This window comes from Perna viridis, chromosome 11 (genome assembly GCF_037379345.1).
Source record: "Perna viridis isolate PV_CMFRI_1.1 ecotype Kerala chromosome 11, ASM3737934v1, whole genome shotgun sequence".
NCBI lineage: Eukaryota > Metazoa > Mollusca > Bivalvia > Mytilida > Mytilidae > Perna > Perna viridis.
The window spans coordinates 4286114-4313090 of record NC_142455.1 but is presented as its reverse complement, the minus strand read 5'-3'; the positions used below and the strand labels follow the sequence as shown (position 1 = coordinate 4313090).

The 26977-nt window shown below is 35.1% G+C and overlaps 3 protein-coding genes across 3 annotated transcripts; 2 read left to right on the top strand and 1 right to left on the bottom strand.

Moving 5' to 3' along the window:
• Positions 1 to 412: 412 nt before the first annotated feature.
• Positions 413 to 9678, top strand: LOC148602392 (uncharacterized). The gene is made up of 6 exons (XM_088552270.1): positions 413 to 1296; positions 4169 to 4309; positions 6479 to 6529; positions 7049 to 7110; positions 7849 to 8071; positions 9369 to 9678. Exons 1-6 carry the CDS (start codon positions 568 to 570, stop codon positions 9531 to 9533), a joined length of 1371 nt encoding a protein of 456 aa, XP_088408396.1. The 5' UTR covers positions 413 to 567; the 3' UTR covers positions 9534 to 9678.
• A 603-nt stretch (positions 9679 to 10281) lies between these two features.
• On the bottom strand, positions 10282 to 15174 carry LOC148602391 (uncharacterized). The gene is made up of 5 exons (XM_088552271.1): positions 14911 to 15174; positions 12299 to 12410; positions 11534 to 11647; positions 11166 to 11244; positions 10282 to 10670 (listed from the first exon to the last, which is right to left on the bottom strand). The coding sequence occupies exons 1-5, from the start codon at positions 15105 to 15107 to the stop codon at positions 10579 to 10581; spliced, it is 594 nt and encodes a 197-aa protein (XP_088408397.1). The 5' UTR covers positions 15108 to 15174; the 3' UTR covers positions 10282 to 10578.
• A 7817-nt stretch (positions 15175 to 22991) lies between these two features.
• On the top strand, positions 22992 to 26481 carry LOC148602390 (uncharacterized). Its single transcript, XM_088553150.1, has 5 exons — positions 22992 to 23149; positions 24526 to 24637; positions 25071 to 25184; positions 25523 to 25601; positions 26374 to 26481. Exons 1-5 carry the CDS (start codon positions 23061 to 23063, stop codon positions 26463 to 26465), a joined length of 486 nt encoding a protein of 161 aa, XP_088409276.1. The 5' UTR covers positions 22992 to 23060; the 3' UTR covers positions 26466 to 26481.
• The last annotated feature ends 496 nt before the right edge of the window (positions 26482 to 26977 follow it).

Genomic DNA, 26977 nt, shown 5'->3' with positions numbered 1-26977 from the left:
GATTTAAAAGATAATCGTTGTGTTCTTAATGATTTTATATGTATTCGGAGATTTATACAGTTTCAACATCTGGATCCATGATCGATGAAAGCGACATCTTGAAATGAAACCACATAGGGGCTTTTATCGGGATAAATTATGAAATCAGAGTAAAAAGGTAGTTTAAACCGTTTATAGGATCTACTTTTATGTGTGGAGTAAATTAATAGTTTTGCCTTAGAAGTACACTTTTAGACCATCATGAGCGTGCCCCGCGCTCATGCATTTGTTGTCGAACATTTTGGTTTACTTTGTCACTTTGAAGTTCATTTTAGATATGTTTTTTTTTCTGAGAAACCCCTCCTAGTACCTCTAAAATCTAATTATTAATCCCAGTATATATGGGTTCAGACTCATGTTAGAATTACGAATTGTGGTGGTGTCTTTTAAATCAAGAGAAAAGAAAATGCATAGCTGTGTACAATAATATTTTCACTGATGTTAAACAATAGTTCATCAAATGTGTAGCCATTAATTTTTGCCGGACAGAAAATTTATTACAAACTGTGATATTAACAGAGTACTAAAATGTATATGAAAGTTATGAAAGTGGTAGTATTTATGGGATTATGTTCTGTTTGTATGACGTCGTCGGTTTCTAAAGAGCGACGTTTTCGACGGGACGATATCACACTCAAAGATTTATTTTCCGGCTTAATAGATTCTTTATTAGGTGATCAGAAAAATGCAACTATTAATAGCACAACACTTCCGTCTACACTCGATTGGTTGAAAACATTGACTCATACTAGTACGCACACTGTTTCTTCGTCAAAATCAGCCACGTCTTCCTCATCCCCATCTTCGACCAGCGGTAAGCCGAGTTCTGAGAATTCAACCTCGGCTGATGACCAAGGAGTCGAAAACGGCACAAGTGTGGCTACTTCCGGAACAAATGCGACGCATATTCCGTTATTTTCACTCACGTCGACAGCAAACGTAGTCGAGGAGCGATGCGGCGCTGAATACACGTTTACCCAACTTTGTGGCAAAACTTTACCCCAGCTTCTTGTCGATTTGACAATATGGGATGTTTACGCAGTAATATTTTCAAATGATGTCATCGAAGCGTTATTGCTTAATTGTAATAGTGGGCATTGGTGTCTGTATGATGAATTTGATTATTGGAATGGGCTGATGATGGAGAAGGCGACTATGGTTAGAGGATCTGAAATGTTTTCACAAATATGCCAAGCTACGTCTTTATCTTGTCTGGATACATTCCTTCAGAACGTTACCGGATGTCCTATCCAAGAGGTAAATATAATATATTAAGACTTAATACAGTTAATTTGATTGAAAATGGTGCGCTGTCGATTGAAGGGGCCGGTCAAAATTCATTGGGGATTGGAGCCGAGCAAATTTATTGGGGTGTTACGACCGGTCATAATGTATTTGGGGTGGGACCGGTGGAAAGTTTATTAGAGTTAAAACTGGTCAAAACTAATTGGGGATTAGGACCGGTACAAAATGCAAAAAGACACACAATTAATCACCTTACATTTATTACGGATGACTCAATGAAAAAATATTAAAAAATAGTTACTAATGTTTTAATTAAAACTTAAATTAGTTATGTTACAAACATTTGTAATATTGAATTGATTACATGCTTAAAGAGTAATCAAGGGAACCAAGGTTATAGCAGTAATCAAAAGAATGTAATCCATGGACAAAGACCAGACATGAAAACAGACATACACAGCAAAGAACATAAAGTAAGTAAAATCAGACATACAAAATAACAAAAGCAAATAAGTAACTCGGTCTCCACTAAAATTGGGAGCATGGACCAGGTGCACTGGTAGGGTAAGCGTCCTCTGCTTTTCTAGAAACACCCGCCGAGTTGCTCATAAAAAGTCAAGTCCGTGGTAGACGAAAGAGGAAAGAAAAACTATGACATGTTGAACAAATCAGTTTTCATGGCGCAGATGGATACACCGTAACGATCCACGAGTTAATGATGGCTTCAATCTTGTAGCAACATAATCCTGTTCCAGAAGCCTATTTGTTAGAATTCTAGCGCGATACAAAAAGTCTGCGTAGTTTCGGCAAGCTCTGGCATAACTTATGGGTTGTGATATGAACACAGATGAAAGGAAAGTTGACAATTCTGAATGAAAAGTCATCACGTTTGTCGTAAAGTTTGGTCAGTAGTTTTCCTTTACCATCGATTTCTAAGTGTAGGTCAAGATATGAGACTGACTTAACAGTGTCTGTAGTATCATTTATATCAAGTTCTTTGAGGTAGATGCAATGTATCAAATCCCTGAAATTAGGATTGTTTAAAGATAATACGTCATCTATATAGCGGAAACTGAGATTAAGGGATCTAGCTCAACGATATTCTTTCTTTCGGATCAGATCAGCTATAAAGTCAGCCTCATAAGAGTGAAGGAATAGGTCAGCAAGTAGAGGAGCACAATTTGTTCCCAATGGAATATCTACCGTTTGTTGAAAAATGCGTCCACCGCACTGGACAAATATGTTGTCGATTAAAAATTCCGGCATTTTGTAAATATCTTCTTCTGTATATTTGGAAGATGATTTGGAATTATTTCTTACAAAGTATGAGGAATCTCTACCAAGAACTATGTATTTGTATCTAGCTGTACCATCTTTCTTTTTTTGGAAAAACAACGATGTATGATGTTTTTTAAGTCGGGATTTGAACTGAGTATTGGGAATAGAAGTATAGAAGTATACAGTGTTGAAAAATCATAGGTTTCAATGCTGTTATATTCTGATAATAGTCTTTAACTGATTTCCTCCAAAAGATCTTTCGAATTTTTTAGGATCCACATTGAATTAATAACACTACGAGAGTAACAATTGTTGTGGTAGGACTGCAGATCCTCTTTGACAGCTGTAAGTATAGTTAAAAGTTTTTAAAGAGGTTTGGTGGTACATTTTGCAGATCCAGCTACGTAACGTTATTTGCATGGATTCTTGTGGGGTTTAGGAATCCAGTACATAGACGATAAATCACGATCATCGTCCTTGGTGGAGAAACCAAAAGAGGATAGCATATATTTATGGTTTTCCACAATCTCTTCCTTGGAGAGTGTGATAGCAGTATAGGTCTTATCACTGTTATTATTTCTACGTCTACTGCTGATAATAAACATTGGATGTAAAACGTTTTGCAGACAAAAAAAAACGATGTTGTTTTTGGGCTTTGTCTAACCATATCTATTTCCAATATACTACAGACACTGTGCAGTCAGTCTCATAGCTTGACCTACACCACAGACACTGTGAAGTCAGTCTCATAGCTTGACCTACACTACGACACACTTTTTTTGCACACGTGACATGACATGGGAAATACACTTCATTGTAATATTAAAAAGCATTGGAAGCGTTGTTAGAGTGAACCAAATATGTTCTAACAATATTTGAGGAAAATGTAAATAACTTTTTGTATGTGTAACTCCAGTATGTAAAGTGATTTATTCGGCTGAAAAACCTTACTCAATACATGTAGATGATTAATTCCAATGGTATAGAGTCTGCAGTTCAGAATACAGCATTACACTTATTTTATTCAAGGAAATGCTGCAGTCCTAAGATTAATTTGCAACTTCATACATGTATCTGTCATGAACACATTAAAAAATATATTTGACTCCCAAAGACAAAAAAAATACAAGCGGATATCTCTGTTGTTGCTCTGTACGATTAATATATTTTGATTGACAACAGTAATTTTCAATTATCAATTAAGTTTAACCATATTTTAGAACTATATAGTAGTATGGGTCTAATTAACGTGCCATATGTACTTATTGAAAGTCAGAGAAATGACTATAAGAACTAATGCTGTAACAGCTTTTAATCATTTCTGGGCTGCTCCTTTGAAGCATCTCTATGGTATATTTTATTGAAGCATCTCTATGGTATATTTTATTAAGTACTTAAAAGAGTTCGTGTTCTTAAGTTTCATCTAAATGCAATTTTTGTAAGAAAATAAACTTATCTCGTAGGAAGTAACGAAACAAATTATATCTTAACACACTAATTTAGCTTGAACATGTAGCTTGCATGACAAAAAATGGAGACAGGATTTTAGTCTCTTCGAACGACGAAGAATTCATCTAAATCTACGCATTTCTGTTGATTGTTTCAGAGGATGAACTTCACAGTAGAAGCTTTAAACCTGTTGTGTGAGATGAGACAAGAAGGTGGTTTAGATCTGTCGTGTTATGGACATCTACTGGCAATATTTCATGTTACTGTCGTCGAGTTCCTCAGAGATAGTAACAACAAGGTGAACTTACAAGAATTACATTGTATATTGAAAGGTTGTCTGGTCTCTTAATTAATTTTGACTTGCCTATGGTCAGTATTTTATGGATCATAGCGGAAAAGGGATGTAGGTCAATAAACCCGATATTTTGGTCAGAGGGGTGGGGGCATTTTCAAATGATGTTTTTAATTTAGAATTTTCCGTCGAAACGCGTTTAAATGAAATCTATTTGTTATGACATTATGTAAATATAATCATGAAGAGAAAGAGAAAAATTCGCAAATTACATCTTTGAACTAGTAAGTTGTCACTTCGTCGATTTGCTGAAATCTTTCAGTCCGTTGTAGAGAAATTTTTTCCAAAAACACATTTCCACATTCTGTGGTGAAAATGTAGTATGCACAAGAGATTGATGACAAATAATATCAATAAAATATTACACCAAACTATGTACAAGTAAGCAAATAATCATCTTTGTACACAGGTTAGTGATCCTTTCCCCAGACGTCTGTGTTTATATAAATTATGGTACACATGTATAATGGAGCCACTCATTCTGTCTATCTGTCTGTCTTACCGTTCATCTGCCCATATCTCTTGTTAGCGCACGTTTCTCTAAGCCGTTCAAGGGATTTTGATAAAATTTTATTTGAAGGTTGAGGATCATAGATATGTACATACAATTAATGTGACAGTACTCTCTCAAAAGGGAGATACATGTAGTCTACTAACTAAAGGATTTTATGTTAAAACATCTTAACCGCAACTCCTCTTCAACTACTCAAGAAGGGATTTTTATCAAATTACTTGGGAGGCTGGGTATCATACGTGGTATGTACAGGATATTGCAAATGAAGGAATGTGATTACTCTTACAGTACTCTTAATGTATATAATTGAACCTGAAGGTTTAAATCTAATAGTTAACTCCCTTTGAAGCGAGGTGTCCTTTATGATATTATTTACAGTATTCATCTAATGTTAAGAGAAGAAATGCGTTAATATTTCTATAATAAGAAATAAATGCGTTATAAGAGACAGCTTGTTCAAATCACGTATTCATTGAAAAACATACAAATTATTCTTCGATTGATTTATGAATTTTATAATTGCATAAAATGATTACGGAGTTGAAATGTGCATACAAATTTACATTGCACAAAAAAGTGTTAACGTACAACTGTCAAAATTTTATGACTTTGTGTCTCTGTGTGTGTGTGTGTGTGTGTGTGTGTGTGGAGATATTGCGTGAAGTTCATCCTTCAACATCGAAGAAAAAAGTCGCAGACGACTAGCTAAAATCACTATCACTTGAAAGAAGGAAATCACATCAAGTTCGGTGAAATGTAATAGAGGACGAACTTAATACACCCTAACTTAGCAAAATGGGAATTTAAAATAAATATTTTGTTACCTCATTGCCTCTTTAGAGCGTGCAGGGTCGGATTCAGACACTTCAAAAAAGGAAGGTTGCCAGCCGAGGTTCCTCAGAAAAAGGGGTGCTAGGACATTATTTGCCATTTTTGTCAATTATACACATGGAAATGACAAGTTGTCCGATAAAAAAGGATTGCCAACTCCATGCATCCCTTCTAGATCCGCCACTGGCCTGCATGAAGTTATTTGTTTAGCATTTTTTTAATCATTGTCTTTAACATAAATCATTTGATGCTGTTATGTCCAAACGCACTGCGTGTGTTACAGATTTTGCCATCATATTTATAATAACATATCATATATTTTGGTAAAAATATAACTTTTTTGTACATGAATTATAAGTTATTGTTTAAACCCTATATCGCTTGCCCTATACCGCATACATTGTATCACACCTCTAGATCACAACTTAGATCTATATTGCATATCTTATATCACGCCTCTAGTTCTATATTGCACACCCTATATAACAACTCTAGATCTACATCGTATACTCTAATATTGCACCCCTTCTTGTACCGTACTTAAAGTAAAGTTGAAATATATGATACATGTATATAATGAACATGACATGTCAGTCTGTATTACATGTGGTATCGACCCTCGACCTATATCACCCCGCGGTTCGGTAGCCGTTGGGTGATATAGGAGTCTCAGGTTAAGTTAATGCAATATGTGATATAGATTTGACATGTAATATTCAGTATATATTACTGTACAATGCAAAGTATTACAAGGTTCATTTGTTTTACAGGCACTCCGAGATGGGATTTATGATGGTGATTGTAAAACCCCAGAAATTTTGGTAAGTTCATAATGCTGAACGTCCAGGTATACATGTATAATATTTGTTTTATCAAATGAAATCCCAGGACCTTGGAATTGTACCATGAATATGATATTTATTTTTCATAAGCACTCAGTAAATCTGTATGAGGTGGTCTAGAACGTATTTTTAAACTCGACTTTAGTTTGTCTTGGAAAGTTATAAAAAAGTGAGTGGTATATCATACTTATTTTTCCGGAAATGTTGAAACAAGTCAGTTGAACATATTTTTACTTGCTGAACATGTAAAGTGTGATCATGAAGTTGAAACAATATATATCTATAAATAATAAATTCCATAATCGAAACTTTGGACAAAAAACGATTGAAAAAAAAGTACTACTTGTATTGCTAATTTCTAAAATCTGACTGTTCTTGTGATACATGTAAATTCTGGTAAGATAATGAGTGGTTGAGTGCCACTCGAGTTGGTAGATTTGTAAATTGCGAGCTTCAGACAAATAAAAAAAATACTTATACAGTTATATACATTTACAGATGACTAAATCGTTCATGTGCGTGGAAAGCAAGTGCCCAAAGCAGGACACAAGGTTGAAGAGGTAAACCAGTCAAAATACACTACTCTCCATTGACCGAACAACCACATCCAATTTAATACGTATTACTCCGCCTGGGTTTTTAGTACTTTATCATGAATGAAAACGTCACAAGACGTGTACAGTTGCGTATTCCTGTCTGAGAAATTGTGATAATTTCATACAAAATTTTGCAAAAATGAGCATATAGGAATAGCCTGGAACCAATCCTTTTAAAGAGTATTTGGATCCGGGCCTGACGCACCATACTTCCGGTGTACCAAGTGTACTTAATTCTTGACATAAAACATTATCCGTGAATAGTAAAACTAATTTATGCTTCCAATTCGTGGAGAACATGGTGTTATGGCCTACTTGTTAGAATAACAGAGATGCAATTGAAGCTTTGCATCAGCAAAATGCCGCCTGCACTGGAGGGATAACAATGATTTCATCTATTTTGAAATTGTATCGAAATCTAAGATTCGGAGGTATAAAATCAAGAGACTAAAATCTCTAAATACAAAATACGATTTAATAATGCAACTGTCAAATTTTCAAAGGTAAATGGTTTAAAACATTAAAAATACATTAGGAGTCGTTTGTATGCATAATAAATAAGAGAGTCGTTCCTGAGTTGACACCATGAAACTTGTTAGTTCAAAGAAATTCAACGTTACATAAAGAATCTCTATTTTTTGTGTTTGACAATTGCCGCAAGTTGATGCTTGTTAATTTCTTTTCCTTTTTTGTTCATTCTAGTTTTCCACCATGGCAATGGTTCATTCCAAATACTGAGAAATCAAAAAAGCAGTGCGACTTATCAGATAACACTTGCGACGATAAAGCTGTTTTTGGACCAAAGGCGTCAAGCACCATGACAACGGACGGGAGCTCTTTTATTACCATGGAAACAACAACGCCAACACACGCACCTAATATACCAGTGCTAAGTGGCGAACAAACTGGAGACGAAGACAGCGAGGTTTGTATATATCATAAGTGTACTGTATGTTGCTTGAGTTTATAGAAGAAACATTCCACTGTACCTGTGTATGATGTTATTTTGGGACCAGCTACAGCCTGTCAAGTGGTGCGAGGGTTTCCTCGTGATTCATTGAAGACCCATCGGTGGCCTTGACCTGATGTATAATGTTGTTGTCTCCTTGACATATACACCATATACATTCTCCTTGTAATATTTTGGAAATATTAATGTATCAACAACTATCGTAATAAATTCCTAATATCAAAAGGAAAGGTCAAGTGAGAAAACAAACAGCTCTGAAAGACGGGGAGGATGCTTATGGTACATTTAGTTTTAATACCCATGTGATATGATAGTAAAATCAATTTAGCAAGAAAATGTGGACATAAATTGAGTATTGCCTCATGTCAGGGAGGAAGATTTTTATACCATCTGTCTCAGGAATGTCTGATTTGTTTCAACTCGTGCTTTTTTCACATGGAAATTAAAAAAAAATATATCTTATTTTTTTTAATTACCTAACACCAGATTTTTTTCAACGAAAAATATCTTTCCACCCCTTTGTAAAAAGTTTCATGGATTTAAAAGTAATACCCATCCTTTGTCTGTCCACATCAAATGCAAGTGCAATTCTTCAAAAGAATGCTTCGCATGGCATTGTTTGCTACGACCCCGATCACTTGGGGCAACACCATTCAAATTACATGCAGATACTTCTTCTTGATTGCGAGAAAAAAAAAATTGACACAGGATAAGATTTTTCCCGTAATCATAAATGGTTCTAATCAGTAAAAATCAATTCTAGCTTTTCTTTGGTTGTAGGGTAATTCAGTGTGAAAAACAATCCATTCACTTACAGTCATGTTATTGTCCAGACATGATGACCTATATTGGTACAGTTCAACTCAAAACCCCCAAAAACAACCCTAGTCTTCTTTTGGGCAGCTTAAAATTGTAGAACAATTTCTTAGAGATTCATATTGTGCTCAAGTTATCGTCCGAGTATAAAATATGTCTTCGTGGGACGACGATTTTTGCGATTGTATAAAAACTGGTTTTTTTTTGTACTTTGATTAAACATTATAGGAAGGTTGGGATCATACACTTTTTAGTATAGATATTGAATGTAATACTGATATAATGCCTCAACTTTTGTCATGTATGTATTATACAAGAACCAAGTAATCTCAACTCTTTTAAAACATATATGAACTTTAATCAGACGCAGAACCAAAGAGGGGCATCACTTATGTTGGACTGCTTACGGTATTATTTTTTTTTTCTGAAATTTCAGACAAACAGCTCTATCCTTTCTAAGATGACAATCGTACTTGGAGTAAGTGCCGGAGGAATAATAGCAATCTCGGGATTTTTCGTATTAGTGTATGCATGCTGGAAGAAGCACGGTTACATGCGGGCTGACAAAGTAGGATATACTCCACTCAGGAATCAGGACTGACTAATATTGGATGACTAGGGGCACATTTCTAATTTTTATTTTTTATTTGCTTTGGTGTTAAAAAAAAACCCACTTTTTTGTTTAAGCCGTGTGTCGATAAAATTTCTTTTTTACAATTTTAATCGGTTGAAATTTAGATAATATATTAACCCAAGAAAACCCATGTGTTATGAATGGAACAGGTAAAATGAGTTACTTAACATATATTATCTATGATGTTACATTTTGATATTTTAGAAGTACTTATTTCTGGCATTATTGTGACTTGGACATTGGGTTTCAAGAACACCTTTTAGTGTACTTTTTAAAAATGGTTGCAGTACTTATGTACGTGCATGTACATGTATGTGCAGTTGTACATAGGCAGATATATTTCACGTGAAACTCATGTTAATCGAGCTTCATATTTAATTTGATATTCACTTACATAATGTAACACGAATTGCATGCGAACAATTCATGTGAAGGCTCAATTCACCCGAATTTCATGTGAACAATGTCACGAAGTTTATTTGCTCAGTTCGGGTGAAAATCATGTGAAATAATTTTGCCTTTGTGTGTATGTATATGTACGAGATTATGAAGTTATATACAAGAATCTGAATAAATCTGTGTTGTTTGTTATTGCTTTTTCATATACATGTATAATAAGTAGTACTTCCATTGTGGTAAGAAGGCTGTTGTGTACTACATGTAGAAACTCGCCAATTGCATTTATTTAGAGCAAAAGCAATCTACAAAATAGTAATTTTTACTGTCAAAATCATTTATTCATGAAAATAACAAAATTGTACAAAACCAGTACTATTTGATCATTTAGAGGCTTCCTGATACACATTCAAATTATACAAACATCACAAGAACACATGCATGTCTAAATGTATTATCCAGGTACACATATGATCAATCTTTCAATATTTCAATGAAATATAAAATATACATGCCTAAATATATATTCCACCCAAATAAAACTAGCACAACTCAAGGATAGCAGTTCAAGCAAATCTGCATTTTCTCCCCACTCGTAACACTGATATGTTCAATATCAATATTTTTCACAATTTGCAGAGCTGTACTGTGTACATTGGCTATTACTGGTCATTTCTTTATACCCAGCTGTGTTGTTCAAACCAGATCCTAAAAAAATATATATGTAAAATAATGTGACTTTAATTAAAGTACAGTATTTCGGAACACATTTCAGAGAAGACTAATGCTGTTTTTTTTACAGCAGTGAAATAAAATGCTGCTCTAAAGCACTTGAGACCCACATCCAACGTTTCCAAACGTTGAAAGTTGATTGATGACAAACAGTCATAACAAATGTTTAGTCTGTTGAAGTTATGACGTCATCTTATATAGGTAAGTTGAAAATACTGTACTCCATTACTGATGTGTTAAGAGTGATCACTCAGCAAAAAAAAAATGCAGCTATGAACTCGCAGAATCTCTTGACGTACGGTGTAAGCTAGGAATTACCCAGTTTTGAATCCCTCTCAGATTAGTATTGTTATATGGAATTAAAGTGTGGCCTGATCCTTTATTTGGCATGCATATCATATCCATTAAGTATATATTGTAATATATGTACATTTAAAAAAAGAAAAGATTTAAAGCAGCTAATTAACCAACCTGTAACAAGATTATGTAGATTGCAGTAATTAGTTCCATAATCCAGAACAGCATACCATGTCTCAGAAGTCGAGTATCCCTAAAATATAAATAAAAACTGAAAGCTGGGTATACGTATTAACATAAGAAGTTGGTTTTCCGTTCCTTAGACGGAAGAGTCAGAAAATTGCTTTGGTAACAACCTCTAACAAAGGAGGAAAAAGTTAAAGCATACAGGAGTATTTACACACTATACACGTTCAAAACATGAGGTACGTTGTATCCTACTGAAGCAATTGACACACGTGTCCATGTACTAAGCATTTGTATCAAGCCATGTGTATATTAAAACGAAATATTTGCAATCCCGTTCCTCATTCCTAACGTACTTCTGTCTGGCAGTCTGTTCCATCAGTTGTAAAGGTGAAGGTCATTTTATCAACATATCCCTTTACCGGAGTTGTGTGTGTAGCCGTCAAAGTCTTACCGGAGTCATCTCCCATCTGAAATTAAATAATATAAAGTGCACAAGTATTAATGAAAGTTAGTTGGCCATGGAGTATGCAAGATTACGGTTTCAATCTAAAGTATTTTCATCACTAGATGCATTTAATCTGACACAATTTGCTTATCTTTGCACGCACTGACTCGAGACTTTCAATGGACTTCATTCTGTACTTTAATAGATACGATAAAAATTTGTTTTCTTTTTTTTTTTTAAATTCAATCTGTTTCTTTTTCTTTTTCAAAAACTTTGAAAACAGTTTCTCGACATCTAAAGACAACATCAAATCAAAAAGAATATTGCTAGCCACTTCTACTAAGTTATATAATGGGAAAATGTTGGGTGTTACTCCGGTTACTACACCTGGATTACGTATACATATATATATATACATTGATAAACAAAGGTATGATATTCAGAAAATCTAGCTAGCCGTTTCACCCATTTTTTTTCGTCAAGTTAATCAAGAATGGTAGAGGAATATGTATACCGACTACATGTAGGCCCACTCATCGATTATTCATTTTAGATCTCTATTATTTCAAAGTCAAGGTTAAAGATCATTGTAGAAGATATCATCGTAATTTTAAAAATATGTTCTAAGAAAAAAAAAGTACAGCCCTTTTTAGCATACAACAACATTACTTACAGCGTAAAGACATTTTTCGCCGCCATTCTTACAGTTCTCCCTGCCTCCCCATAATGTTATTTGGTTCTTTATCTTTCCTTTTACATTTTCACAAGAGGTACTTGGGAAAATCCTGTAAAAATAAATCGATCCATCTGTTCATTTAGCTATTTAAGTACTTTTCTGCAGAGGCGGATCAGGACACATTGCAAAAGGAGGAGTGCTATCCGGGGTTCCTAAAAAAGTGGGATGCAAGGACATTATTTACCTTCTTTATTAATTCTACTTCTGAAAAGGAGCTAGGTGAACTTTTTCCCTAAATAAGCAGTCAAAAATATCCAAGTCACAGATGCCTTATGAAAATTTTCAATAGGTTTCCGGCAGTTTTCTAGATGTATAGACCCTTCTGTGCTAACGATGGGCTAGTCGATGAGCATGCGTACGTAATGCATGCCCCATAAACACTTCCGCGAGGAAAATCCTTTTTTTTTCTACCCAAGCCATACCTCGCGAAAGTGTATATTGAGCATGCCCACCAACTTCCCACAAAAGTTTGTTTGTTTGTTGGGGTTTAACGCCCGAACAGCAATATTTCAGCTATATCCAGGCGACGAACATGAAGTAGAGGATAAAATGAACATGAAATGATAATGAAATGAAAAATGGGATGGGACACACAGATAATGGTGTCGAGAAATTTTGATTGCCACTGGAAATAGGGAGAGGTGGTAGAGTCGGGCAATTAGCCTTCTGTGGTTCCTACTCCGGTAGAATACCCCAGTAGAGTTTTTTAACGTGCGAGGAACGTGGCATCTTTCCCAACACGGTGCACCACTATGGTTTGCGGTCAGGTTTTCCGTATTATAGCCTGACAACCCCAGCATGTAACACGCCAGGGTTACCACATTCTATCACCTGGGGCACACATCCCAGTTGCTCTGTGGGCAGAGCGCCCTAGCCCCCGGCTAGGGTTCTGAGCACTACTTGGTCGCCTTTAACGACAAGCTTAGCGCTGCTGCAGGCCTATTCTTTTGACACCCGGACCTGCACGGGTCACTTAACACAAAAGGGTCTACTGAGGGTCTACTGAATATATTCAAGTTGAAAAGATAATAAAAATCAAATATGCCACTCATTGCATGATTCTTACACATTTACACTTAATACCGCGCTATTATACTTCATAGACAGATTTGTGAATGCCAAACAAATTTCACTGCTATATCGATATTTGTCCAATTTACATTTTAAAACATTTTCTTTCAATGTGACGTATCACAAAATTTCCTTTCCTGAACCTCAATTCTAAAGGTCCCAAAGTACCGTGAACCACGCTCCATAAATTGGAATTATAACTTTAAAGTTCTTATGGATGCCGTCGAGGACTATGCAAGAAAATGGATAAAACGAGAACAAGAAGACATTGATTCTCTGTCAGAGTGGTTAAAGGCCGTGAGGTTTTTAATTTTGAAACGAATGAAAGTTTTAAGTAGGTCGATGAGTACCAAGGCTACACCGATGTAGCAAAAACATTGTCTATTATACATGACCAGTATGTTGTCGTACCAGCAGACAAAGCACAAAACAACAGTATTTTTGTCTACAGAACGTTTTACATCCAATGTTTATTATCAGAGGTAGATGTAGAAAATAATAGCAGTGATAAGACCTATACTGCTACCACACTTCCCAAAGAAGAGATTGTGGAAAACCATAAATCTGTGCTTTCCTCTTTAGGTCTCTCTACCAAGGACGATGATTGTGATTTACCCTCTATGTACTGGATTCCTAAACCCCACAGAACCTGAGATAAAGGATACTACAGACAATGTGAAGTCAGCCTCATATCTTGACCTACACTTAGAAATCGATGGTAGAAGAAAACTATTGACCAAACTTTACGACAAACGTGATGACTTTTCATTCAAAATTGTCAACTTTCCTTTCATCTGTGGCAACATACCTTCAGCACCTGCGTATGGAGTGTTCATATCACAACTCATACGTTATGCCAGAGCATGCCGAAACTTCGCAGACTTTTTGTATCGCGCTAGAACTCTAACAAATATGCTTCTGGAACAGGGTTATGTTGCTACAAGAGTGAAGTCATCACTACAGAAGTTTTATGGTCGTCACCATGAACTCGTGTATCGTTATGGTGTATCCATCGGCACCATGAAAACGGGTCATAGTTTTTCTTTTTTCTTTCCTCGTTTGTTTACCCCGGACTTGACTTTTTATGAGCAACTCAGCGGGTGTTTCTAGAAAAGCAAAGGACGCTTACCCTACTGGTGCACCTGGTCCATGCTCCCAGTTTTTAGTGGAGTGCGAGTTGCTCATTTGCTTTTGTTACTTTGTATGTATGATTTTAGTTACTTTGTGTCTGTTTTCCATGTCTGGTCTTCGTCCCTGGATTGCATTCTTTTGATTTCCGCTATAACCTTGGTTCCCTTGATTACTCTTTCAACTCAACGAAAACTAGTATAAATTCGAGTTATCTCGCTTGGAAATGCAGAATAATGTACTTAATAATAAATTGAAAAGAGAAACCGGCATCACGAAATAAATTCGGATAACACTCTTTAAGTACTTGCAATATAATTTATTTACAAAAAAAAGTTATTTCCACTTACCAATTCACTTCACAAGAAGCATGAATGGGGTTCGTGGCTGCAAACCCAATGATGAGTCCTGCTATCACAAGTACAAAAACACAAGTTACTGCCATAAGTATTTTACAACAACGTGAACACCTTGTACAACAGCAGATATTTGATTTTCTCCTCCCCTCCAAGCGTTTGTACGGCTCCTTGTACTTAAAACTACTCATTTGAACAAATGACACGAGATGATTATGTTGTTTTAGCTACCTTAAGCTAGTTACATAAATTCACATTGTCGGTCATATGACTTTGTATACAAATTCTAAAAATAGATTTGGGGTCACTGAAGGGTATCTGTTGGGTAATTTTTTTTTCATAGCACCGATCATTTGTAGATTTTTTCTTAGAAACTGAATGGAGCACATGTAATGGACAATCTGGAAAAAATTCTAACTTTTTATATATATGCATATCTTGAACCCAAATCGACTGAAAACCGTTCGATAATGTATTATACATATACTAATGCAGTGGTGGGTGCAGGGGGTTGGCACCTCTCCGGTTTTGGAAAATATTTTGAAAAATTTACAAATAGTGGTAAATAATATGTCCTAGTACTTCTTGGGAACCCCGTCTGGCACCGCTCTTTTTCAAACTGTCCGGATCCGTGCACCAATGTATATACGAAAACAAAACGACAAAGAAGTAGATATTCAAAATGTTCATGAAATATGTCGAAAAGGGATAATTTTTTTTCTGTTACATGTGAATGCTTATGTTCTATATTTTCTGAATTTCTCATTTACTAATTTATTACGTTTTCTCTTGTTTCTCATTAGGCACCGACCATTTTTATACTGAGGGGTGGGGCTTGGATTTCCAATGTTGCTAATATATTTTTTCTGCTTTTCTTATTATTTTTTTTTCAGTAGCAATTGAATTATATTTTTTTTCATGAATATGGCAGGGTTTTTTTGGGTTTTTTTTCAGCCTAAAAATTAATTAACAGGTTTACATCCCCTCCCGCACCTAAAATATGACAATTTTAAAAACAAAAAGAATGGGACGAGAACTTCAAAATCAGGATTTTTTCACTTCAGTTTCTTGTATTTAGGCACTGTAATATACAACTTAAATTCTTGCAATGATTAAATCGTTTTTGAATTGCTCTTGCTTTTTGAAAGGTATTTCTATCTTTGTTTAGCATTAATTTAATGTTTTTCACGACAAGTTGTCATGTAAAACCATTTTCTGTAATCAAAATACACAGTTTATGAACAGGTGAATTACGTTACACCGTAATATATACCAATGGTTGATTTATATATCATACATAGCAATATCCTATTGTTATGACATCTTACCAATACATGTATACTCCATTTCTAAGTTAAATTAAACTGAAAATTAATAATATCTAAATAATTGCACTTAACAGAAATTAAGGACACCTACAACTACAGGGAATGTTTACATCAGGAAAGCCTTTACAATTGTTCCCGCGTCACAAATTCCATTCTAAAGATGCCCGTATGATAGGCGATGTCACTGATAATGATTTTTAGTTAATTTGTTCAGAGAACAGTGTTTTTTTTTTATCCGTTTAAAAGAAATTACTGTAACGTAATTCACTGTAACGTAATTCATGGACTTGTACTTTACCAAGGATGTGAAAAAATATGTAGCTCCTGAAAAATCTGTTTAAGAGTCATTTATGACTGACATTGGTATGTGTATAATTAAGAATATGGAAAGTTTGCTACTACCATTAACAGATGCAAGCGACATCATAACGTAATTCACAATTAAATGCACACTTGGAAAAAACATGTATTTTTTTCAATCAAAGCATTATCCTTTACTTGTGAATCATACATTTTCTTATTATTTATTATTTTATGGTATTTGTCATGCACAGACTTACCATATGTGTCAGTTGTATATTCATTATAGCTTCAGGAAAATTGTAACGTAGTTCACTGTGTTTAATGGGACATCCGTATTTTTTGGGGAAAAAAATTAAATCGTTTTCGATGTAAAAAGAACTGTTAAAATTGTGTTTTCTAACCATTTTTTCCCTATAAAACTTATTGGGCGTTCTTCATTTGGAGTATTTTATGTTTTGCTATGTATTTTTTTAGGGGAACCCTAATTTGTGACATAGCGTTTTTGTCAATTGTGTCTTAGATATTTATCGTTTTTGTTCAGTGAACCCGATCAATGCCCCGTAAATTATGTTTTTACAATCTGGCATAACCCTAATAGTAAATTGAATCCAAAACTATTTCAGGAAATAGCTTTTTGTCTTTGAAAATAGCTTGTGACTACGAAAATTGGCCTTGGTGCACTTTAACTGAATTTGAGTGATACATGTGATGATTTTATCTTCAACAGATAAAAAGTGCTATGGAATAATATTTATAGTTTAGTTGTTCTGAACGACGTGCATAATAAAGGTTTGACCAGCGTCTGCTTTAGTGGTGGTTCTAATAGTTTAGAGCATTCAGGGTCATTAATTATATAAGACAAGTACTTTCGTAACAAATACGAGATTGTGTATAATGTTGGATAGTATTTTGTTACACATGTTAATAACTTTTTATTATTTTTTTATTGACTTTAAGTCTAAGAGCACACGCTCTGCTAGTGGACAGCACAAGCTGTATATTTTGCAGTCGAGTAATTTTTTAATGAATTAAAACTTTTCAACCATAAAGTTAATAAGTTCTTACGCTTGTATGTCGCATATGTCAGGGCTAGGGACTGTCCTCATTACATATCGTATTAAGAATTAATTCTGATAGAACAAATTATAATATTAAAAGTAAGTTCTCATTGCTCAAAAGTATAGCATAGTCTTCTTTTTTTTCATTTCAAAGTGAACGTTTTCAGTCGCCTTAATTAGTTCGTTACTGAACATGCTTGTATACATGCTTGTCATGTCATAAGTATATAGGAAATTTGTTTTCATTCAGAAACTGTAAAAGTTTCGAGCTGTCTCGTACAAAAGTTCCTTGGTCTTTAACTATAGGTTGCAAAATATGGTCAAGAAGTCTACGCAATTTCCACAATGGGAAATAATCAGGGGCCGCGGTTTTCTTATTTTTTCTCTGTTGGAGATAAAATCTAAATTGGTTAAAATGTTTAGTGGTAGTTCGTAAAATGTTAATATTAAAGACATTTGTTACATACTTCTTCATACATAATTTAACGTGTTGAATGACAGTTTATGGTACATTCTCTATCTGTACATGAGATTCTTCTCCTCTCCTTTTCTTTTCTTTTTTTTTCTACCTAAACTTTTTTTATGAAAAACAGAATACAACATTATTTTTTTTTCACCAGTAAGGAACTTCATTTATTTTTTTCTTGCCACAGCAAAAATATTTTTTTATATTTTTCTTCAAAGTGAAATTATTTTTTTTTCAAAAATATCCCAGCCCCCCCTCAATATAAAAATGGTCAGTGCCTTATTTCTGTCTTGGTTTATTTCATCTCAGTTCAACTCGCTGTGACCAACTGATGGTGACACATGTAACTGTATCATCATTTGTTAAGTGATTGCTGAGCAGTAAATAGTGATATATTCGATTTTATTTGAAAAAAATGAGTTGAAGCGAAGTCAGAAATTTGGGATCGCCCTTGTATAGGCATATGCAGCCCACTAGTATACAACCTACTCGTTTACTATTACATATATCACATCCGTCTATGTATAAATGCTAAGCTACTTTTAAACAGTATATCTGCTGTGTACAAGTTGTACCAAATTCCGTACATGTTATAACTTGTATAAGCCAAGTTATAACACGTACAAATTTTGCCTGTACATGTCATATCATGTACAAAACCTTTCCAAAAAAAAATGATTTCAACTTGTACAATATTGAAATGAATCTTTTTATCAAATGAAATAGAAAATGGAAATGTTATAAAAAAAATTACTAAATGATAACTATAGGTATGAAACACCCGAAAGGGTTAACTCTGTGTTCATGAATTTACAAAATATCTCCGGGTTCTGTTAAACCATTTTTAGAGTAATCAAGGGAACCAAGGTTATAGCGGTAATCAAAAGAATGCAATCCAGGGATAAAGACCAGACATGGAAAACAGACATACACAACAAAGAACATAAAGGAACTAAAATCATACATACAAAGTAACAAAAGCAAATGAGCAACTCGGACTCCACTAAAAACTTGGAGCATGGACCAGGTGCACCAGTAGGGTAAGCGTCCTCTGCCGAGTTGCTCACAAAAAGTCAAGTCCGGGGTAGACAAACGAGGAAAGGAAAACTATGACCCGTTGAATAAATCAGTTTTCATGGTGCCGATGGATACACCATAACGATACACGAGTTCATGATGACGACCATAAAACTTCTATAGTGATGTCTTCAATCTTGTAGCAACATAACCCTGTTCCAGAAGCCTGTTTGTTAGAGTTCTAGCGATACAAAAAGTCTTCGTAGTTTCGGCAAGCTGTGGCATAACGTATGTGTTGTGATATGAATACTTCATACGCAGGTGCTGAATGGGTGTAATTTTATTAGCGACTTCTTGCACTCGTAATGTCAGTCCTTTTTATTCGCGTATGATTTGCATAATGTTATATTACTACTCCACATTAAGCTGCAGATCGGTGCCGTGTCTACTGTCATAGCTTCATAGTTCTAGCTGTATATAAGATCATAATGTACTACTTAAATATCATGTACATGTGTTCTACGTGTGTTTTTTTTTTTATTCGGATGAGCATGGGAAGTTTACATTATTAGTAATCAAGGGAACCAAGATTCTACCGGAAATCAAAATAATGTCAGTAATTCAGGAACGGAGAGCAGACATGTGAAACAGACAAACACAACAAAGAACATGAAGTAACTAAAATAATACATACAAAGTAACAAAAGTAAAAGAGCAATTCGAACTCCACTAAAAACTGGGAACATGGACCAGGTGCACCGGTAGGGTAAGTGTCCTCTGCTTTTCTGGAAACACCCGCCGAGTTGCTCATAAAAGTCAAGTCCGGGGTACACGAAAGAGGAAAGGAAAACTGACACGTTAAAAAACAAATAAGTTTTTATGGCCCCTGTGTCTGAATCGGAAACTGGATAATGAAATGATCGGTTAGCATAGAACACTACCCAGTTTCCGATTCAGACACAGGGGCTCGTTACAATTGACTATGTAAGCCATATACATTATCAGGCCCCCGATATCTATATATATCTTTTCCAGTTGTTTAATTGATTCCTTGGTAAATAGCGCACTTCCTGGTAACCAGTTGTCAACATTCTAGATGCATTTAGTACGGCATCTGAATGTTGACAATCAGTCTAGCACCGTAAAAAGTGCCATTTTTGTAGGGTGACAATGCGTTTCCTTCGATTTCGAATCATGCTTTAAAGAGAGCTAGGAGAGCATTGTCAGGTCAACAACTACTGAAGTGTTTGATGATCCTATGAATGAATACAGATTGTTAGTAAATTAGCATTAAGTGGAGGACATTGACACCTGTATTGTAATTGTAAGAAAGATTGTAAAAGAGTTGAAAGTGTAAGTGCAGAAAAATGAAAGCGATGTGTAATTCCAAGTGTCAAATGTCAACAACTTGTAGCAATAAGAACAAATGTAAATAAATCATGCATGTGTTTTGTAAATATTATTATCATTATCATTATCATTGTTTATCATTATTTAGTCATTAAGCATACATAAAATTAAAGTGTAATGTCATTTTGAAAATATTGTATTACATGTAGTTGAAATGATTTTTTGACATTTTTTGTACAGGCGAAATTTGTACATGTTTAACTTGTTTTTATTTTTTGTCATACAAATAGGGAAACTTTGTACATGTACTTGCTCCATTAACAATCATGCAAGCTGCAATACGTAACATATATCATCGATCGATCTGTTTCCGATCATTTCTGTTAGTTGACAGTGTGACCTGGATGATGTAGCGTCTTATATATCATTCATATTCAAGATAACAGAAATCACGTGACCCCTTGTGTGCCATGATATTTTGCCTATACTCCCTTTGAGGACCATGATATTTTGCCTATACTCCCTTTGAGGGCCAAGGATCGGCCAAGGTGCTGTTCACAAGAACACGGGACGTAGTACTTTGTTTCCGCATTGTTGTTCATTGTTGTAGTCAACTGTGTTACTTACAGGTTTATTCGAAATCACCGCAACCATTTATTTTCAACTGAATTCCAAGTTTTAATTTAACCTGAGCTAATCGATTGAGCGGTGAGTCCAGAAAAATATGCAACGGTTGCGAAACATGACTGGAGAAAGAGGGCGGAAATCCAGTGATTTTCTATAAGAAGTTTGAATTTTTAGCATTTTAACAGCACACCATCCCCAGTTGGATCAGCCTATATAGTTTAGTATTTATCATTCCTAATGTTTGCCGAATTGAAAAGCCCCGTGCAGGTCCGGGTGTTAAAAGAATAGGCCTGCAGCAGCGCTAAGCTTGTCGTAAAAGGCGACTAAATAGTGCTCAGAGCAACTGGGATGTGTGCCCCAGGTGGTGGAATGGGGTACTCCTGGCGCGTTACATGCTGGGGTTGTCAGGCTATAATACGGAAAACCTGACCGCAAGCCATAGTGGTGCACCGTGTTGGGAAAGATGCCACGTTCCTCGCACGTTAAGAACCCTACTGTGGTATTCTCCCGGAGTCGGAACCATAGGGCTCCGCCACAGGAGGCTAAATTGCCCGACCCTACCCACCTCTCCCTATTTCCAGTGGCAATCAAAATTTATCGACCCCATTGTCCTTGTGTCCCATCCATTTTTCATTTCATCATCATTTCATGTTCATTTTATCATTAATTTCATGTTCATCGTCTGAATATAGCTGAAATATTGCTGCTCGGACGTTAAACCCCAACAAACAAACAAACAAACCGAATTGAAAATAGTGAAAATGAGGTGACGTCAAGGTGCTGATGACGTTACAAATATTGTGACGTCTCATAAGACAACAAAGTCAAACATGTATTTTTGAAAATGTCTATGCGATCTTCAAAGGTAGACCAGCTGTTCATTGTAAACATTACTGTAATTATACTGAAAAATGTAGTACTGAAACAGTACTGTAAAACACAATACTGAAAACTTACTGAAACATACAGTACTGAAAATGTACTTTTTAACACAGTACTGAAAATGCGTTGTAAAAGACATTACTGAAAACGTAATGTAAACTTTAGTAAAGAAACAGTAATGGAACAGTATTTTAAAATTCAGTAATGAAACAGTACTGTAAATGACAGTAATGGAACAGTACTGTAAATGACAGTACTGTAACATCACTGTAAATGACAGTACTGTAACATTATTGTAAAAACAGCACTGTAACGTCACTGTAAAAGACAATACTGTTTCAGTAGTCATTACAACAATACAGTTTCAGTACAAAATAGAAATGTGTTAGTTTAACGTTGGTAAATTATCGGTAGTGTATGCAAGGGCGATCCCAAATTTGATAGTGGGGGCAAGTCGATCCCGGTGGTTTCACGCAATCGTGTATGTGAAGAACGGCAAATAGTTAAAATTCTATCAGTCTTGTTTAAGAAACCTATGGCATAGTACAAAGGTTTAATTTACTCATTATCCCTGCATGTTAGCTGAATCTAAATTTTGGGATTTCAAGAACATGTGAAATTCGCTGTTCCCATGATGGCTAATTTTCCCGCCAAAACTTCTATATGCTCCGGTTTGGGTATAATTTAGTTTTTAGGATGAGAATAATGTACCGCATCTAAATTTTTAGGGTTTTAGGCAAAAATGTGTAAGGACTTGCCACACGATTTGCGAAACGTAAACTTTAATTCATATGTTGCTCTTTCTTAGAATTTAAGAAAATTGTGATTTGATATGCACGGAAATTGTGTTTATGCTTAGAATCTGTCCTTGAATAAATGACTTACTATGTTAACAACAAAACATTTTCTAAAATTCTACATGTATTAGTGTAAATGCCACGGTGACCAACAATGGTTCAAATGTTCTACTTTAAGGCCTTGTATAGATGATCCCGTGTTTACGCATGCTTTCCTTATCAAACAGGCCAAACACCTTTATAAGGGCTTATCAGGATGTTCTCTGCCTTATTTCTACATTTTAATACTTAACTAAGTACTAAACGAACAAAGACAATGAAAGGACATATCTATCTTGTTGCTGTTTTGGCCTTTGCTGGATATTCATTGGCTTATCCAATTCATGCTTCATGCAAAATTCAGTGGTATGTATCTTTGATTTTTCAATAATACGGAATAATTTTACTTTTAGCAAATATATAGTACATGATGCTGACGGTCATATGGCAATATATGGACATGTTGGTCCCCCCCCCAAAAAAAAAAGTATATGGCCTGAAGCGTAGCTGGAGTTCATTGGATTTTTTGGAGCGGTCAATTGATCCATACATTGCAAACTGACTTGAAGTAGCATCAGCTATACATGTATTCGATATATTTTACTTTTTGTACATAGTTTACTCTGGATCTTTCTTGTGGAATGAAAAAGCTGTCCATATTATTATCTACCGGTCCACTTGAAGGCATATGGATCGACATCTTTTTTTCAAAGAAAGTATACTAATGTATATTATATTTTGGTAACAATGTCGTACACTGTTGTAAGGAATATAGAAACGTTATTTGGAAGTTATAGTTTCTATGTTTTTCAAATACGATGCCACACGCATAAGAATGCTTTAAAACTTCTCTCAAGCATTCATCATCTCATTCACACTACATTTACATAGCACCAAAATGTATAGTACGGCGAATCAGACGGCTTGCTTAAAAATGAAAGGGTAGGCATATAGATGCTCTGAAATAAAAAAAAACGTTTTCACAATTTGGTGTAAATGTTAAGTACGGCATGATGCACCTAGGAAAATAATTGGCTACAGTGTCATCCATAATGGTCGCTACGCCCCCGTTATATGTTCCTTTCAAGAATTACACAGAAACAGTGCATTTAACAGTGCTACCTTCGGTACTAGCTCCAACAATCTAATATACTGCCCTATTAGTATTGTGCTGCATATTTTATTGCAGGAGTAAATCCTTGTTGTAGTACATGCAAATATTTTGAATTTTGCTTAACATAATTTAGCCCACGTTAAAGAAACCATGACAATATAAATCCCTTAAGAGTTCGATCCCCGGCCGATTTAAAATTGATATAGTGACTGCTTCTCAGCCAAGCACGTGGTATATTTATGAATATAGAATGACGATTTGTTCACTCGGACTCAGAATAATATTTTCGAGTGGGGTGGCATGCTACTTCAGTTACATTTTGAAGGAGTATCATCGATCTGTTATCGTGGATTGTATTTCTTTTGTTATCGGGGCCTTTCGGAGCTTACTTGAAGGTGTGTCTACAATTTTTGGAGACCTTTTATTTATCTCTGTAAGTATTTACTATTTTTATAGAGGTTTACAATGTTGCATCTGTTGCGTTCCATCATATCTGTTTCTTTTTTTCTACTTTCGAGCTGTTGCCTTTGTTCTCGTCCTGAAATGCATGAAATACACACATTTCTGCCCAAGAACATTAAGTCGCAAAAACAATCATTCATTACATTTCTCCCTTTGTTTGCTTTAGGACATTTGGAATCTCATGTGATCAAGTAAAAACAAAGCTAAAGGACCAGATTGCTGCTTGGGCCACCGCTGACAACTGTCCAAATGGTGCCGGAGAAAAATGCCTCTACCAAGTAAGTGTGTTTTATATATGAGATCTTCGTATTCATTTTCTAAATGCATGATTACTCGTTTGATGTCTCGATTCAGTATCTACAAAATTAACTTGACAACCAAGGAGAACTTTTTAAGGGTCTGATCTGCATTATGGCCTTTTGAATTTTATCTATGACCATTGCATTTTAAGTCATCGATCCGCCCCTGATGGTTCATGGGCGTGTAAAAGCGTTGATAGGTCGCACAATTTTTACATGAAGCGCTTAAAATTATAGGATTAAGATATTTATGAATCACTAATCATAAGCTTCTGTCTTGATTAAGGCAGAGCTGCACTTAATAAGTAGAATCGAATGGGTACGACAAAATCGGGTTGCAAAATTGGAATGTACATGTACACACGAATTCATGTATCCTTTACATTATCTTTTTATTTCATTTTTTTTTCAGTACGTAAGTGATGATGCTACAACACTCAAAGCCAAACACGAGACACCGGTAAAACACTATGTTGATGATTTGACCTTTACCTTTACAACAAGCAACAGCATGTGCAATGTCAAGGTCAGTACGCTTAAATTAACAAATTCGTTTGATTACAATAAATAATGTGATGTTTGAATGTGCTTTTTTTCCAATATGGAAACAAAGGAAATTAGTCACATAGTTTTTAATTTAATGGTCTTCCTTGCAATTGAACGCTACACGTATTTCTTAATTCTTATAATATTTGCATCTTCTTCTACCAAGAAAAGTGTCACACGCATACATTGTTTTATTTCCTTTCAAATTTTGGCTTGATACGATTTTCCGTACCAACTGAAAGAACGATATGATCCGCATCGTACCAGTATTACAACGTGCTACGGTGTGAGTATATTTTAAAAATATTTCCTCTGCAGGGTTATTCTACCTCGGAAACTTGGTACGCCTATTTGGACTACAGTACAAACTATTGCAATCTTAACAACCTCGTCACAGGTAAGGGCGTGCTTGAGTTTCAATTTTTAGATTACATATATAATTTGTATTACTGGGTTCGACATCAGAAATATGGCACGCCCACCTTGATTATAGCACTAATTACTGGAACCTCCATAATTTGGTCACAGGTAAGGTGCTTTGGTGAGGCAACAGTTCTTTGTGATTTATAAATTCAAAGGCGCCTCAAATTTGAACAGGTGGTATTATTGAAATTAGCTCTTTTCATTTGATGGCAAAATGAGAACGGTCATTCAACAATGCCAAATTTACACCAACAGAGCCGTGCGGTGTAATGAATGCATACACACAGCATACTGACATTAACATTATAAAAAAAGAAAAATGAAATTGAAACCACCATTGACAGACCATGCAGATCTGGTGCCTGATTTGTTTGTGTTCCAAATTGTATAAAGATTTCTTATTCGACAATGGATGTCTCAGGAAATGATTTTAAAGTTCCCTATCGAAGCAACCACATTTTGCACAAAATAAAGAGTTATCTCCCTTTTTCTATGAATTTCAGTTCTTTCTATGTGCATTTGTAATTTATTTCTCTTTCATTGTCGCAGATAACTTTAACTTTGAGAAAATGATGCGCGTTTGTGATGTGAAATTGATAAATACTTCTTGAGAAAAAAATCGTGATGTGCCAACCACTACCTGTTTTTTTTTCTTTTTTTCCTTTTGCCTAGGTGGGGGCATGGGCACCCTCTTGAATGAATGTATTTGGAATTTTTATTATAATGAATTATTTTATTTTTTTTAGGATCTGGACTTGACCAAGTGTCAGGATACAAAGAAGTTACCAGTGACGGTGTTTGTACACAATATTCCAGTAGAAATTGTGATAAATATTAAAATGTTTTATACCATATTTTGGAAGTTTGTGTTCACCAAAAGAAATCTTTGAAAACGAAACAGAATCAACAATTCCTACAGAATCGATACCTTAAGCAAACTGAAAAAAAAACCAAAAATATTATTCAATGCAATAATCCAAATAATTGAAAGGTTCACAACTCATTGAAATCCTACAAAATCAAAGCACGAAGAACGCTCGGCGGATGATGCATAGTAAAACTAGAATAAGTATAACGATATAATGCCAAAAAATAATTATGATGTTATTTTTTTAGCCCCAACCTTTTGATGGGTATAAACAATACCATCGCGGTTACATCAATGGCTATTAGAATAGTGTCGCAAAGTTGATTTCAGCAAAGATCTGGTATAAAGATCTTCAGTACTGTAAGAATGAACATACATGTAATATGAAAAGTTGCAGACGGCACACGCGAAGTACATGCAACTATACTCAGTGTTCGGTACTTTCGAAATTCTTATGTAGTTCTAATAAAATCAAACTTAAA